Source organism: Salvia splendens, chromosome 10 (genome assembly GCF_004379255.2).
Source record: "Salvia splendens isolate huo1 chromosome 10, SspV2, whole genome shotgun sequence".
Classification (NCBI taxonomy): Eukaryota; Viridiplantae; Streptophyta; class Magnoliopsida; order Lamiales; family Lamiaceae; genus Salvia; species Salvia splendens.
Genome location: NC_056041.1, coordinates 6,414,710 through 6,431,462, shown reverse-complemented (window position 1 = coordinate 6,431,462; position 16,753 = coordinate 6,414,710). Strand labels below are relative to the sequence as shown.

Below are 16,753 nucleotides of genomic sequence, written 5' to 3'. Positions count from 1 at the left end.
TCGCATTAAGATGTATTGAATCAATAGAAAATTATTTATAGGAAACGGGGGAATTATTTGTTTCTTGCACAAATTCACCAAATTTAATTGCTTAAACATAACACTTCCAATTTATTTGATTGCAATGTATATATGTCAACTGTCAAGTCTCAGCAGGACTGCTCCATAACTAAATACACTTCCAATTTAATTCAATTATCCGTATTTCTCTTTCTAGACACTTCAGTGGAGTTCGCCAAAATGGAATTATTTCCTTTCCATATTTTGTTTTCTAAGAGAAATTTAAGTAAATAAGCATTTCTACCCTACCTTTAAAAGAGATTTCTTACACTACCTTATAGTGTTACTTTTATTTAAAAATATTGTTCTTTCTTTATCCATCGATTCTATAATGTCAAGTCTAGTTGAATCTTCTTTTTATGTTACGCTTTTCTTTATTATCCCGGAAGTTTTAAAATTTAAGGTAGATACATGTTAAGATTTAAAGAAAGAACAATATTTTTAAAAACCATGTGATTATCTATATCTTATTTGTCTCGAGTTGCAACTCAACCATACTTGAACATGCAAGTACCCATGAACATATTATCAATTAAGGTAAGCATTAATTTTATTTTTCTTTGTTAAACCTGGGAATTTGACATGCAGATAGACGTAGATTGTTAAGGAATGGTTGATTTTTTTGAATCAAATTTGTGAGCATCAATTGCATTTTCTCATCTTAGTGAATGAACTTATTTGTTTTAGGGAGTAAGCAACCTCATTGTTTCGATCTAAACAGAAGCACAGGTTAGTTTGTTTGCAGGGCAAGCTAAGCCCTGTTTTGGAGGCCAAGCCCACCATCCCTATTCCAGTTTCTCAAGTTCAAAGCAATCACCCATACACATCAGTTGGTAGCAGATCACAACAAAATCCGTCTCATTATATATGGAACATTTGTTTTTTGGCATGTAGTGTGATGGATCCGCGAATTTCTGATGTTAGTAAATGCTGGTAGAGAATAAAGACTACGACACAAAGAATTTACGTGGTTCGATTTACTGAAGTAAATCTACGTCCACGGGAAGAAGGGAGGGCAAGATTGTATTGCTTGATCTGGGATTACAGCTTACAACACAGACTTGCTATATGATGTTTTATCTCTAGAGAGCTTAACCTTTTTCTATCTGATCTAAGTTCTATTTATACATTGAACTAGGATCGTGGTTTGCAGCCCCACTAACAAGATCGTGGGTGAGCAATAATTGCTCAATAACTGCTTCGTACCACTAAATAGATCGTGGGTATAGTGGAGGTCGTGGAGGCCTTTCATGAGTCCACTAACTCCTAGTTCGGTCGAATGCTGAGACCGAACTGCTGGACTTTACCGATCAGCTCTTGCCGATCTGAGAGGAGAGCTTGACTGGTCGGCTTTTACCGAGCTGTAGGCTGAGTCCGAACTCTTTGGTCGTGCCGAACTCTTTGGTGCCGAACAGATACTCTTTCTTGGGCTCTGGGCTGATGGGCCGTCACTGTTATTGGGCTTGCCATTAGGGTTTAGTTCGTACCCCATCACTACCCCCCCCGAAAAGCGAAGTGAATCACTTCGGCGAGGTGAGTCACTTCGGCATTCTGGATAACGGTAAGGGGGAGGCTGACGTCAGGGGACGTGCCTTGCGCGTGCCTGCATTAAATGCGACAGTAAAATCCGGCCGTTGAATCCTGAAAAGGTGGGATTCGAAACAGCGCAACGATCTCGAAATCTTTCCCGAATCTGATAAATATGCTCTTTCTTCCTCATTTGAACACTTTTGCTGTTGCGTCTTCTATACTCTCTCTTTCTCGAGAAATTTTCTTCCGCTTTCAAGAGCTTCTTCAGACTTTCTTCACCTTCAAAAAGTAAGAAAAATGTCTTCTTCTTCTTCTTCGGAGTCGGGTAGCGGTATGAGAGGCGGTAAGGGGTCTTCTGGCCGGAAAGAGTCCGGGGAGAAGACCGTAGAGTATTTCCATAGTATTTTGAGTAAGGATACTGTGATATCCCTACCCGAAAAATACTTTTTTCCTGGGGGGAAGGCGGTGGTACCTGACGGTGATCATAGGGCTGACTCCCCGCCGGAGGGTTACGCCACCGTGTACGAGGCCAGCTTAGAATGCGGGCTTCGTTTCCCCCTCCCTTCTGCCTTTATAGATTTACTAGATTTTTTTCAGCTTCCTTTGGGCCAGGTGACTCCGAACTCTTGGAGGCACTTGTCGGCCTTCGCTGCCGAACTCCGTAGGTTAGGAAGGGATTTGTCTTTGAAGGCGATCCTTAAATTCTTTCAATTTAAGAGGAAGGGGTCTTGGTTTTACTTGATCCCTGTACAGCCCTTTAGGGCCTTTTGTAAAACGAAGTGGCCGAAGTGGCAAAACCGCTTCTTCTACTATGATAGGACCGCGGCTCCTAGTTTTCCCTGGAGAGGGCCGAAGTCCGTTATCCGTCATCCTCGGCCTGAACCGTTGGACGAGCTCGATGGCGAGCTCAACAAGATTCCCATAGTTAGGAAACAATACACGGAGTCTGAGCTCGTCAAGGGCGACGTCGTGTTCGACATCTCGTCTTCGGACGAAGAGGCCGAGGGTGAGGATTTCTCTTTATCTTTATGCTCTACTGCTTTAACGAAGAAAACTAACCTTGCTTTCTTGCTTTTTGGCAGTGTACATGCTGAACAAGGCTATCCGAAAGTCCTCCGAGCTTGTGGAGCCGGAGAGGCAGAGAGCCCCTCGCTCGGCGTCTGAAGCCGAGAAGAATCCGAAGAGGCAAAGAACCTCTTCTTCGGATCCGAAAGAGCCGGAGCCGTGTTCGGCTAAAGGGAAGGGGAAATTTCATGAGTCCCCAAGAGTGCCGGGGAAAGACCTGGTCATCTCCGAGGTGGTTGCAGACATCCCGGAACACGTCCCTGAGCCTTTTCAATGGCCGACGAATTTTGTGGAGGTAAGCTTTCTGACTTGGCTTCTTTTCCACATTTTTTGATGGCCATTCTGTTGAGTTTTTTCCTTGTTCATCTTCAGAGAGCCAAGTTCGTCTCCGTGGAGCTCTCCAAAGCATCCCACGACTACGAGGAGATGCAGAAGAAGTTGCATCTTGCTCGTAGTCTGGCCGAACAGGCTGAGGCCAAATTTGAGAGGGCCCGAGCTGCTAGGATCTCGGCTCAGGATGAAGCCCGGTCAGCCAAAAACCAGATCATCATCCTGCAAGAGCAGACGAAGCACCGGGAGGCTATGAAGGAGGCTGCCGCCGTGGCTGCCCAGGGGGAGGCTCTCCGTGTTTACACGGAGAAACTCTTTTTGAGCAGCCAGTTCTCGGCCTTTGTCGGTAGTCTGGTAAGGCTAATTACCGATAAGGGCGAGCAGGGGGCCGACGTCGTGTTGCCTCTGTACAGCCGAGAGATAGCAGCTCGGCTTCAGAATCTGCCGCTCCTTGAGGAGCTCGCTTCATCCTCGGTCCTGCTTTCTGCAGACCGAGTCCGGAGTTGTCGAGCTGATCGGGACGAGAACCTGGAGGCTATCTTTGCCTCCGTGGGACCCGTTTCACCCGCTTCGACTTACAACGGAGAGGGTGAGGCCGAGCCGCTGGAGCTGGAGGCCGAAGTCGAGCGGGCCGGGCATCCGGAGAAGGAGGCCGATCAGGAGGCGGAGGCGAGGCCGGCAGGATGCGAGGCCGAGGCTGAGGTAGCTCAGGAGAAAGAAGCTGAACCAGACCGAGGATCCGGAGACGAAGCTGGCGGAGTATGATTTCGTCTCCCTTCTCTTAGTCTAGTTTCTTCCTTGTAAAATGGCCTTGAAGCCCTCCTAGTGTAAAAAAATTTTCCTTGTGAATGAAAAATTCTCTACACTTGTCTTCGTATAGCTTTTCGTACTCGCCTTTATTCCTGTTGTATTTTACTATCTGCTCGGTACAGCTGCCGAACTAATATAGCTGCTTTGTACTCAAGGAGATGGAGATACTTCACTGGAAACGGCTGTACTCTTCGGCTTTAGACGAAGCTGAGAAAAGAGCTATAGCCGATCAGACGAAGAATGACGAGCTTCTGGCTCGTTTAGTGAAGCTGGAGGCCGATAATAAGGACTTAGAGTCCGATAAGAAGGATCTGGAGGCCGAGCTGAATACGACCATTGCTGAGAGGACTGCGTACGAGGATTACATCCGTGTGCGCGGGGGAGTGACCATATCAGATGTTCAGAGTCGAGTTGACGAACTGTGGGAGGAATATCATGTACTCCGGAGGAACAATGCGCTGGAGAGCTCGGCTTGCCAACAAGTTGTGAAATCATTACGGCGCTGGGCTTCTCGGTACGACATCATTCTTTCCCGGCGTCCCGCAATCGAGAGATTCCTTAGGCATTTCCCGCCAACAGATGCTCGCACTCCAGATCAAGCCTCTGGTTCCCTTGTTCAAAATCCTACTCCAAGTCAACAACGAACTCCGGAACAGCCGGAAACGTCAAGACGAGAACGGGCTCAGGAGCAACCGGAATCGTCAAGACAGGGACGGACTGAAATTCGCCGAGGAGTTGTGACTATGAGCGAGCAAGATCAGCAGATGCTTATTGCAGAGACTCTTCATCGCCGAGGGGTTAGAGCTTCTGGGGCTCGCGGAAGAGGTGTTGGGTCGAGGATAGCATCTCGTCGACCTGCTTATTCTTCATCTGCTCGGAACAACCGAACTCGGCTTCCAGAGGATTTTGCAGATAGGTGGCTTAACTTCAGCAACCCTGGACAGTAGAATAGTCCTTTGTAATACCGTAACGCCATTTTGTAGGGTAGTGGAGTTGTATGCCGAACAAGATTTGAAAAATGAAATTTTGTTTTCGCTTCTAACACTGTATTTACAGCTTAGCGAAAAAATTTCATCGTACTTGTCCTCGGTCTTATGAAGTAAACTTCTTTGACCGGACTTGGTCCTTGGTCTTATGAAGTAAACTTCTTTGACCGGACTTGGTCCTTGGTCTGATGAAATAAACATCTTTGACCGGACTCGTCTTTGGTCTGATGAAATAAACATCTTTGACCGGACTCGTCTTTGGTCTGATGAAATAAACATCTTTGACCGGACTCGTCTTTGGTCTGATGAAATAAACATCTTTGACCGGACTCGTCTTTGGTCTGATGAAATAAACATCTTTGACCGGACTCGTCTTTGGTCTGATGAAATAAACATCTTTGACCGAACTTGGTTTGTGTTCTAATTTGGCGATTTTTGTCGCCGGGATCGAACTTTCCCTTGTCCTAATTCGGCGAGTTTTATCGCGTGGATCGGACTTTCCCAGTTAACCGAAGTGGTCTTATGCAGTAAACCTCTTTGACTAGACGTGGTCGTCCCCGGTCTTATGAGGTAAACTTCTTTGACCGAACTTGGTCGTCCTAATTCGGCGAGGTTTATCGCGTGGATCGGACTTTCCCTTATTGCAGTTCGTTTCAGACGAAGTGCTTATTTCTTAAGCCGAATTGTGGTCTTGTATCTTCCTGAGAAGCTTGGACTCACAATCGTTGGCTTATTGCAGTTCGTTTCAGACGAAGTGCTTGTTAAGCTGAATTGCGGTCTTGTATCCTCCTTGGAAGCTTGGACTCACAATCGTTGGCTTATTGCAGTTCGTTTCAGACGGACTGCTTGTTAAGCTGAATTGTGGTCTTATATCCTCCTTAGAAGCTTGGACTCACAATAGTCTTTAATAATCGATCTAAAAAGGGGATCAGTCTTTAAAGAACGATATACCTTGGTACCATTTGTAAGAGACGACAAGCACATAGAGACAAAACACATAGAGAAAAAATGAAAAAGATGAAAGAAAAAAACTTTAAACTTTGTATAAAACGACAAGTAAAAGGTACAAGTAAAAAACAAACAAATAAAAACATGTACCCCTATGACCGAACTAGACACAAGACAGACTGACCGGACCTTGTCTCTTACAAGTGGAACTTCTTGAGGTTGGAGACGTGCCATGTTCGGGGTACTTGTTCTCCTGACATGTGAGTCAATTTATAAGACCCTTTGCCGAGGACTTCTGACACCCGATATGGACCCTCCCATGTGGGTTCGAGTTTGCCCAGCTTTTCTGCTCGGCTTACTTCGTTGTTTCTCAAGACGAGATCTCCCACTTGAAATTGAAGCTTTTTCACCCTTTGGTTATAATACCGGGCTACTTGCTCCTTATACTTGGCTGCTTTTATGCACGCCAATTCTCTTCTTTCTTCGGCGAGATCTAGTTCTGCTCTCAGTCCGTCGTCATTCATTTCTGAGGAGAAATTTAGAGTTCGGGGACTGGGTACGCCGATCTCCACCGGAATTACGGCTTCAGTGCCGTACACCAGACTATACGGAGTTTCACCGTTGGAGGTTTTGGGTGTAGTTCGGTAGGACCATAGGACTTGAGGGAGATTTTCTACCCATTGTCCTTTGGCTTGTTCTAACCGAGCTTTTAACCCTTTCACCAGAATCCGGTTCGTTACTTCCGTTTGTCCGTTTGCTTGGGGATGGGAGACCGAAGTGAACCGCTGTTGAATGTTCAGCTCTTGGCACCAATTCTTGAACGTCTTGTCGGTGAACTGAGTCCCATTATCCGAGATGAGGATGTGGGGTATGCCAAATCGGCACACTATGTTCTTCCAGACGAAGTCCAATGCCTTTGAGCTCGTTATCGTAGCTAATGGTTCAGCCTCCACCCACTTCGTGAAGTAGTCCACGGCAACGATAAGGAATTTCATTTGCCGAGGAGCTTGAGGAAGTGGTCCCACTATGTCTATGCCCCATTGCATGAAAGGCCAAGGGCTTTGCATAGTGTATAGATCGGTCTGCGGCATCCTTGGGACATTTGCATGAATTTGGCACTTCGTACACTTCTTGACGAGCTGCACTGCCTCTTGTACCATGGTTGGCCAATAATATCCCCACCTCAGAACTTTTTTAGCTAAAGCTCTGGCTCCGATGTGGCTACCGCACGATCCTTCATGAACTTCTCTGAGGATGTAGTCCGTCTCTTCTGGTCCTACGCACCGCAATAACGGCTGGAGGTAAGACTTTCTAAAGAGGACTCCTTCATGAAGTTCGTACCGAAGTGCTCGGCACGTGATCTTCCGAGCTTCTCTCTTATCCTCGGGCAATTGTCCTTGATCCAGATACTGCAAGATCGGCGTCATCCAGTTCGGCGAGCTGGATACTGAATGTACCTCGGCTTCATCAATGCTTCGATGCATTAATTCTTCCGCCTTTGAGCTCGGATCTGAGGCCAACTTACTTAAGGTATCTGCTCGGCTATTTTCCGCTCTGGGAATGCGGGTTATCCGAAAATAGGAGAAACTTCGGCTGATGCTTTGCGCTTTGTCCAAATACTTCTTCATTCTCTCGTCACGGGCTTCACTTGTACCCAACATGTGATTTACTATGACTTGTGAATCACAATGGACTTTGAGAGATTTGACGAGCAGACTTTGCGCTAACTGGAGTCCGGCCAGGAGGGCTTCGTACTCGGCTTCATTATTAGTAGTGGGGAATAGGAACCGAAGTGAGTAGGCTACCTCGTGTCCGTCGGGAGCGACAAGTAAAATACCAGCTCCACTTCCCATCTTGTTCGAAGCTCCATCTACGAACCCGCTCCAGCAGTCCGGCGGCTCTACTTCGGATTCCAAGGGCTGTGCTAGTTCGGCACTGGCAGAATTCTTCTGTTCGGCAATAACAGGAATTGCTTGATCGAACTTCGCTTCTGCAAGAAAATCTGCCAAGGCTTGTCCCTTGATGGCTTTCCGAGGTAGATATTCAATTGTGTGCTCTCCCAACTCTATAGCCCACTTGGCGATTCTGCCTGATGCTTCTGGTTTGGTCAACACTTGCCGAAGTGGCAGATCAGTTAAGACGCATACCTTGTGAGCATAGAAGTATGGCCGCAGTCTCCTTGCTGCATTTACTAATGCCAGAGCAATCTTTTCCAGAGGTTGATACCTGGTTTCTGGACCTCTTAACGCTCGGCTTGTAAAGTAGATGGGAAGCTGCTTTAGGCCTTCTTCTCGTACAAGCACCGCGCTGATGGTTTGATCCGATGCCGCTAAGTATAAGAATATTACTTCGGCTTCGGTTGGAGCAGAGAGAATAGGAAGCTCGGCTAGATAACTTTTGAGCTCGTCAAAGGCCTTTTTCTGCTCGGCTCCCCACTCGAACTTTGGTGCCTTTTTCAACACCGTGAAGAACGGCAGTTGCTTTTCGGCTGCTTGAGAAAGGAATCGATTCAGTGCGGCTAGACATCCGGTTAGCCTTTGCACGTCATGTATGGACTTCGGCATCGCCATGTTTTGAACAACTTGAACTTTTGAGGGGTTTGCCTTGAGTCCGTCCTTTGAAACCCAACAACCCAGAAACTTTCCCGAATCTACCAAAAAGGTACACTTTTGGGGATTAAGTTTGAGGTTGGCTTTCTTGAGCACGTTGAGAGTGGACTTGAGGTTGTGCTCGTACTCCGAAGTGCTTTTGCTTTTGACGACTATATCGTCAACATACACTTCGACCTCCTTTCCAATCAGGTGCCGAAAAAGCTTGTCTACCATCCTTTGATAAGTGGCTCCGGCATTCTTTAAACCGAATGGCATCTTTTTATAAGCGAAAATGCCGAAATCAGTAATGAAGGCCGTTTTTGAAGCGTCAATCTCATCCATTAAAACTTGATGGTATCCTTTGTACAGATCAAGAAAACAAAAAATTTCAAAGCCTATCAAAGCTTCTACTTTTTTATCTATGTTCGGAAGGGGATAGCAATCTTTGGGACAGTGCTTATTTAGATCGGTGAAATCTATGCACATCCGCCATCCTCCTTCCTTTTTCTTGATCATGACAGGATTGGCCACCCACGAAGGATACTTCACTTCGAATAACACATCCGCCTTCAATAATTGACGGACTTCGTCATGGATGACTTGACTTCGTTCTGCCGCAAAGAGTCTTTGCTTCTGTTTTATCGGCCGGACTGAAGGATCAATATTTAACCGATGAGTGATTACCTCGGGGGGCACTCCGGTCATATCCAACGGAGACCATGCAAAGACGTCTTTATACTCCTTGAGGAGCTGGATGGTTTTTTCCCGAAGTAGGGGCGTTCCCGCGAAGCCGATCTTAACCGTTCTGGATGGATCGTCTTCGTACAGCTGAACTGTCATCGAGTTCGGCTCCGGTATGACTTCGGTCATCGCCTCTGACTCCGGCTGCTGTGATTGCTATGCTTGGTGGTGCCGATCTGACTGCTCGGCACTTCTAAGCGCAATTTGCAGACATTCCTTTGCTCTCTTTTGGTCACCTCGGATGACCGCTATCCCTCCTTTAGTAGGGATCTTGATGGTGAGGTGATAAGTGGAGCAAACGGCCCGAACTGTGTTGAGCCAGTCTCTTCCCAGGATGATGTTGTACGGGGACCGAGCTTTCACCACGAAAAACTCAATCATCGTACTGGAGCTAGTAGGCGCTTTCCCCACCGTGATCGGAAGGCTGATAATACCTTCAGGGCGGGTGTCCTCCTGGGCGAAGCTCTTCAGGGGAAGCGGAGCCGGACTGAGCCGAGCTGGGTCCACTTCTAGTTTGTCAAAGCACTCTTTAAAAAGAATGCTAACCGACGCTCCTGTATCCACAAACACCCTGTGGATCAGTTTGTTTGCCACTCCGGCTTGGATGACAATGGCGTCTTGGTGAGGAGAGATGGCCGGGACGGGATCAGCATCCGAGAACGTAATCACTTCGTCCTGCTTCAGCCTTTTATGCGTTGGCTCCTCTCGATTGGAGCCTCTGCGCTCTGACTTTAGGGACGACTTGGTCTTCCCGGCAGGGAGAGCGTCAATAGTCTGGATTACTCCATCATATTGCGGCTCGTCGTCGTCTTCGGGATCCGGCTGCCTTTTCGGATCCTGAGGAGCGCAGTTCGCACCACTCTGCTTCTTATTCTTCTTTGGCTGCTTGCTTTGGTATTTTTTCAATGTCCCTGCCTTCACAAGAACATCGATACCTGCAGCCAAGTTTCTGCACTCCTCAGTATCGTGACCGTGGTCTTGATGGTAGGAGCAGTAGCTATCCTGTGGTCGGCGCGCGGCTGATTTCGTCATCCGCTTTGGCTTTTCGAATAGGTCAGAGTGCAGTTCGAAAATTTCCGCTCTCGGCTTGTTCAGCGGTACGAACTGAGCGGGCGGCTTCTCGGGATTGAGACGGGGTCCCAATCTGTCTTGCACCGGAGCCCTTTGAATTCTTTCAAATGGAGTCCGGCGAGGATGCCCCTGATCGCTATGATCGGGCTTCCTTCTGTCTCCTCGGGTCGATGAGCTGTCTAACGACCGTTTGCGACGGTCTGCCTCATCGGCCCGGGAGTACTGGTCCGCAATGTCCCACATTTCCTGAGCTGTCTGCGGACCGCACTCAACGAGCTTCCTGTAGAGAGCTCCGGGCAGGATTCCATTTTGGAATGCCGAGATGACAAGCAGATCGTTGAGATCGTCTACTTGCAGGCATTCCTTGTGGAATCTTGTCATAAAGTCGCTGATTTTTTCGTCGCGACCTTGACGAATGGAAAGCAGCTGAGCCGAAGTGATTCGGGCTTCCGCTTTCTGAAAGAACCTCCTGTGGAAGGCATCCATTAGATCTCGGTAAGATCTGATGCTGCCCTGGGGGAGGCTATCGAACCACCTTCTCGCGTTCCCGATGAGCAGCTCGGGAAACAGCTTGCACATGTGGACCTCGTTGAGACCCTGGTTCGCCATGTTATATTGATAGCGCCCCAAGAAATCGTGAGGGTCCACGAGCCCGTCGTAAGTCATCGACGGAGTTCGGTAGTTCTGTGGTAGGGGAGTTCGGGTGATGTCGTCCGAGAACGGAGTCTTCAGTGCTCCGTACACGGCGAATCCGATATCTCGTCGGTATGGAGGAGATTGAGTTCTCCTGTGATTCCGGTACCGAGGAGGAACTGGAACATGTTGGGGACGGGGATTCTTTCTCCTGGGAGATGCGACACTACTGCGGTAGTGACTTTCTTGTGCGGAGGGAGAAGGAGAATCCGCCGTTTTCGTCTCCGGCTGCTTTTGGCTTTTTTGCAGGAAGGTTAAGAATTCCTCCTGCTTCGCCGCCAAAAACTGCTTGACAGCCTCATTCAAATCGGGCTGCTGGGAAGACTCAGTGGGACGATTTTTGGAGCGGCTTGTTCCTTCGCCATGAGAACTGGTGGTGGATTTATCCCTAGGCTGTTTTCCAGACCTATGGGATGGATTGGCTTCCTCCTGGTTCTCACGGGCAGGAATACGGGTACTCTGCGATCTGGTATGCATTTTTCGGGTGGAAAAAATGGATCAAAAATTCGCTTTATCACAAATTTTGTTCTCTGGTTCCCACAGACGGCGCCAGTGATGGATCCGCGAATTTCTGATGTTAGTAAATGCTGGTAGAGAATAAAGACTACGACACAAAGAATTTACGTGGTTCGATTTACTGAAGTAAATCTACGTCCACGGGAAGAAGGGAGGGCAAGATTGTATTGCTTGATCTGGGATTACAGCTTACAACACAGACTTGCTATATGATGTTTTATCTCTAGAGAGCTTAACCTTTTTCTATCTGATCTAAGTTCTATTTATACATTGAACTAGGATCGTGGTTTGCAGCCCCACTAACAAGATCGTGGGTGAGCAATAATTGCTCAATAACTGCTTCGTACCACTAAATAGATCGTGGGTATAGTGGAGGTCGTGGAGGCCTTTCATGAGTCCACTAACTCCTAGTTCGGTCGAATGCTGAGACCGAACTGCTGGACTTTACCGATCAGCTCTTGCCGATCTGAGAGGAGAGCTTGACTGGTCGGCTTTTACCGAGCTGTAGGCTGAGTCCGAACTCTTTGGTCGTGCCGAACTCTTTGGTGCCGAACAGATACTCTTTCTTGGGCTCTGGGCTGATGGGCCGTCACTGTTATTGGGCTTGCCATTAGGGTTTAGTTCGTACCCCATCATAGTGTTATTTTATAAGTTAATTACGAGAGAATAAAGTAAGAGAGAGGAAAAAATAGAGATGATATTATTTATATATTATGAAACGTTTCATTTTTAATGGGACGAACTTAAAAAAAGAAAATATTTCATTTTTAAAGAGATATAAGGAGTATTTTGTAGGGTAACAATCAGGTCGGTTGCACCACAGTTGGAATGAGCAGGGGCAAACCCAGTGAGGTGAAGGGAGGGAATTAGCCCCACCTAAAGTTTTTTTTTTTCCTTTTTCCTTCTTCAAAAATTTCAAAATTTTCGTAGACTATGTTCGATTCCTTACAAGCTCAGTTGGCCTTTTTATCTTTTTTATTATTTTAATTTGTATTTTTACTGTTTTTTATGATATTTTTATATTTCTTGCGGCTTTTATAAACAAAAAATTCATGTTTTACAATATTTTATTAATTAACTTATTTCAAAATTTATTCTACAATTTCAAATTTTCTTATTTTTTGTGATGATTTTTTTTTATTTCTCTACAACTATTATACACAAAATTTTCATGTTATTTCCAAAAAAATTTCATAATTAATAATATTAAATATATACATATCTCTAGTTTCTCCATTTATTTAATTATTTCTATCTTATTTTTCATCTCCCTCCTGTCGTAATAATGTCGCAATTTTCGTCTACGTCGACATCAAAAAAATACCTTACAATTGTTACCATGAGGTTGAACCCTCCCAATTATAAAATCTTGCGTCCGCCACTGATTATGGGAGCCATGGCGACGGTGGTTAGAGCCAACAAGAGATTCCAAATAGTGAGGACACCAAAATATGTATTTTCAGCTTTTAATTTGCATGTGCATTAGGCTAGATATAATCACATAATGTTTAGTTAATCGTTCCATATAGTTAGTCATCTTAAAAAAAGTTTTCACAATGTTACTTCAATATTCATGGTATTCAAATGCTTTTATGAAGACGACAGTCCTAAATCAAAAACTTCTCTTTTAGATTTCTGTAGCTTAGGATATTATATATTATACATCAATTTTTGAACTAGCTTAGGATATTATATATTATACATCAATTTTTTTAATTATGTAAAGTTCTACAAAGATTACCTAGCATTCTTATATAGAACTATTGTATCGATATTATTCATATATCGAATTAAAAACTACATGTGAATATCGGTATTCATGCAGTTACTATTCCAGGTAAAGTTGATTCACTTTCGAAAGGCGTTTGTTTAAATGAATGCTATAAGTATTATTGAAGATCATGACCTAATTAATTAATCATTACTATAACTTAAATATCAATTCGGCAACCAAATCTGGACGAATCGAATTAACCGATCTAATTTATACTATGACATTGCTTTCCAAATGAAGTAAAAAAATCCTCGTACAAGGAAAAAGAGGAGAAAAAACCAACACCATATTTACAAAAAATCAACACCAACAAGCTGGCTCACTACTGGTTTGACGACGGGCTCTCTGGTTTTCGATTCTTTTCATGAACAATGCCTGAGTTGCTGCGCCCGGCATGGACTGCACCACCCTCCGATGGCTCCTCCACATGCTCGTTTGATCTTGGCCTGTTCCCGTTTGCCATGCAGTGGCAATAATAGTGCGCGTTAACTGACTGCATCCGGTACTGAGACCGCATTGCTTGGCTGAACATCGGCTGCATATACCACTTCCTCTCTGGAAGCTCGCGCAGAGAAATCCGACAAACAGGACAGGTGGATTGCTGCTGCAGCCAGATCCCAATGCACGTTGCATGGAATGAATGCCCGCACACTGGCAGAACGCACAGCGTGTCTTCCTCGTGGTAGTCGGCCAGGCATACCGTGCATCTCTGGCTGAAATTGGCCGAGAAATTGATCAGTTCCAGACAATAGTCGAAAACTCTACATATATATTAACTAGTGAAAATCGTGGTTAGGCCAAATCTGGTGAACTTGAGATGCATAAAAACTATGTTATGATTATGTTAAGTCTATAGTCTCGTAGACAATGCTAAGCACGGACCCTGACCCGTGTTACATGACCTAAACCAATATACTCACTTTACTAGTTCCACGAGTGTTTATATTTGTACGAGAAAACGGACGATTTGATGGAGGAGAAAACAGTGAAAATGGAACTCTTTTTCCTTTTTTCCACTATTCATATATGTAGATGGTTTTTTTGGGATGGTGCAGGGGTTAATGCTAGGTAGAGGGTTTCGTTTCTTTTTTCGACATGAAAGGTTTATAGCTACCTTGTACAAACATATTTCTACAGATTGGAAACTACAATATCTAGGTCAGATTATACGGAGCCACACAAGGTTCACTACCAAAACACGAGCTCATCCATCATTCATTGGGGCTTAATATACAGAGAAGGAGAACTCGACAAAAAGTAAGCAAAACATTCAGTTCAACCATGGCTAATTTAACCCCTAGCATAAGGTGGCACCAACTTTGACATACAGTGTAACATTTCACAGACTAAAAACGAAAGTAAGGTTCGTGTTGGAGATAGTCGTGCAGAAATATAATGCAAATACGCAAACACTTAAAAGAGTGAGTCGTTAAGTAGGATGAGGTTACAAACAGGGAGCCAAAATCTAGACAAAGCCCAAAACATTAAGCTAGATAACTTAAGGTCGAGAAAAGATGACAAGATCAATCTTAATGTGTTCATTAATGTTTTTCTACTAAAAAAGTTCGCATATCTAGGGACGGGGAACCATTCTAGCCTCGAATACAAGCTCACAGCCATAAATTTACACGGTAAACTTGAGTGTCTGCTGAACAACAGGGCTTTTGTACTTAAAAATATAAATTTTGACCTTATTGTCTTTCAAATTTGCATCCCAACCAAGTGATACAACTATATTGAACTCTGCTACGCCCATTGAGTAATCAAGGATTCGCAAGAAGGCGCATAATTTAATCGTGAAGAGTTCAAGTGAGTTAAATCACGTTTAGGGAAAGCTAAAAGCTACTCATTCAACAAGAATCTATGAAGCATACAAATTGAGAAAATAGGACAGAGACTATAAAAATAGTAATGACTTTTTCGGAAAATGTAACTATCAACTTACCAAGCATGTTCTCTTGTGGACAAGCATAACTCTCTATACTTCATCACAGGAAAGTTGGCCGGCGCTAGAGGCTCGAGGCCATGAAAACCCCTCTCCAACTGTTCAACAACAGAGCAGAATTAAACTCCCTCCGAGTAGAACAAGTAAGAAGAGATCCAAATAGAAAGATAGCTCTTGTTTAAGTACGATAAACTAACTCTCTCATTCAAAACCCCACATTATGATGAGCACAAATCGGACAGGGCATAGAAAACATCATTGTATATAAACTAATTGTGCAGAAACATGGAACGATGCAACTCGATTCCAAACACTCATTAATCGCTTTCAAGTGCCTAAAACAGCATAAAACCTCCCCCGAACCCTGCCCAAACCAGCTAATTCAAATTGCACAAGATGTAACTAACTATACACAGCTAATTCAAGAATTTGCAAAATATGGAAACATGAAATCTGCAACAAAATTCGAAAGCGATAAAGTGCAGCAAAGTAGTTAAAGAGGACTGCTTACATTGCTAAGATCAGATCTATTAGCTCTGGCAAGAGACCTGCGTGATGCACTCAATTGTATCCTAGCACAAATTAGCCTCGTGCACACAAACACTATGAACATAATACTCAATCCAAATCCAATCACTGTCATCACTAAATTTATGCCTGGAGTTATCATTTTTACCCTTTTTTGCTATTGATTGTCGCCTGCCTACTACACAAAAACAATCAAGATTCCTTTTTTATTTGAAATTCACCTCTCTCTACTTTTTCTACTAATAATTTGAGTGTCCCGCAACTGCAAACACCCGAAAATTTCAAATCTTGCACTGTTCATAGTAGCTAAAATAAAATTAAAAAGAACCCTCCAACAATTACAAGGTTATGAATCAAGAAATCGGAAAAGCTAGAAAAGACTGCATCTTTGAACAACTACTGCATACCTATTTTTAATTTCCCTACAAAAAAAATTCAATCTTTATCAAGTCTAACTCCTCTTAAGACTCCTACAACTCCTCCCAGTCTATCTCTCTAACATAGAAATGCCCTATTTAGACCGCACATGTAAAGAAGACGGTAATGGCGAAGGTGGGAGAAAAGCCATAGTGGAATTTAGCTGAGCCCAAGTCAACGACGCCCATGGTGTGAAATACAAGCAACCAAAAAGAAGGGGAGAAATTCAAACAGGAGAGAGAAAAGGAGAAAGGGAGAGTAGAGTGGCTGCCACACCTTTAAGTTGGAAAATAAGAATTAAGAAGTGAGAAAGAAGATACAAAGTTACAAACAATACGAGACAAGGAGACAATGAGTTGATTATTTAATGGCAATTATAGCAGGAATGGCACTATCACAGCCATTTTCATGTTCATTTTCCAAAGATAAAGGTAAAGGTACACAGAAAGCGACAGAGAAATGGTAAACTGTGGAGGCTTATTAAGAAAATAATTATGATTACTATTTAATCTAATTTTTATAACTACATTAAATGCATTGCAATCGATTATAGTGAGCTTAAGGGGTAAGAACATGTCTGGAATTATAGGAGTATCAAATATGTCTAAATTTCATCGTATTATAAAAAAGACTACATTGAAATATAACTTAAAGATGAATAATCCATAACAAAAAAAAATTTATATTGACTCGATCCATTGTCAATTCACAAAGTCACCAAATTGGTTATGTAGCCTCAATACCCATC

The 16,753-nt window shown here is 44.2% G+C and overlaps 1 protein-coding gene across 1 annotated transcript; it reads right to left on the bottom strand.

The window, feature by feature from the left end:
* Positions 1-13,311: 13,311 nt before the first annotated feature.
* On the bottom strand, positions 13,312-16,355 carry LOC121752492 (RING-H2 finger protein ATL38-like). Its single transcript, XM_042147596.1, has 3 exons — positions 15,572-16,355; positions 15,061-15,158; positions 13,312-13,828 (listed from the first exon to the last, which is right to left on the bottom strand). Exons 1-3 carry the CDS (start codon positions 15,728-15,730, stop codon positions 13,438-13,440), a joined length of 648 nt encoding a protein of 215 aa, XP_042003530.1. The 5' UTR covers positions 15,731-16,355; the 3' UTR covers positions 13,312-13,437.
* Between the last annotated feature and the right edge of the window lie 398 nt (positions 16,356-16,753).

What these genes read in the sequence shown, in the direction of transcription:
- LOC121752492 (XM_042147596.1), bottom strand. Translation starts at nt 15,730, where the DNA reads ATGATAACTCCAGGCATAAATTTAGTGATGACAGTGATTGGATTTGGA. An exon ending in ATAGATCTGATCTTAGCAAT is followed by an intron (nt 15,159 to 15,571) that starts GTAAGCAGTCCT and finishes GTTGTTGAACAG; the next exon opens with TTGGAGAGGGGTTTTCATGG. An exon ending in TCCACAAGAGAACATGCTTG is followed by an intron (nt 13,829 to 15,060) that starts GTAAGTTGATAG and finishes GGCCAATTTCAG; the next exon opens with CCAGAGATGCACGGTATGCC.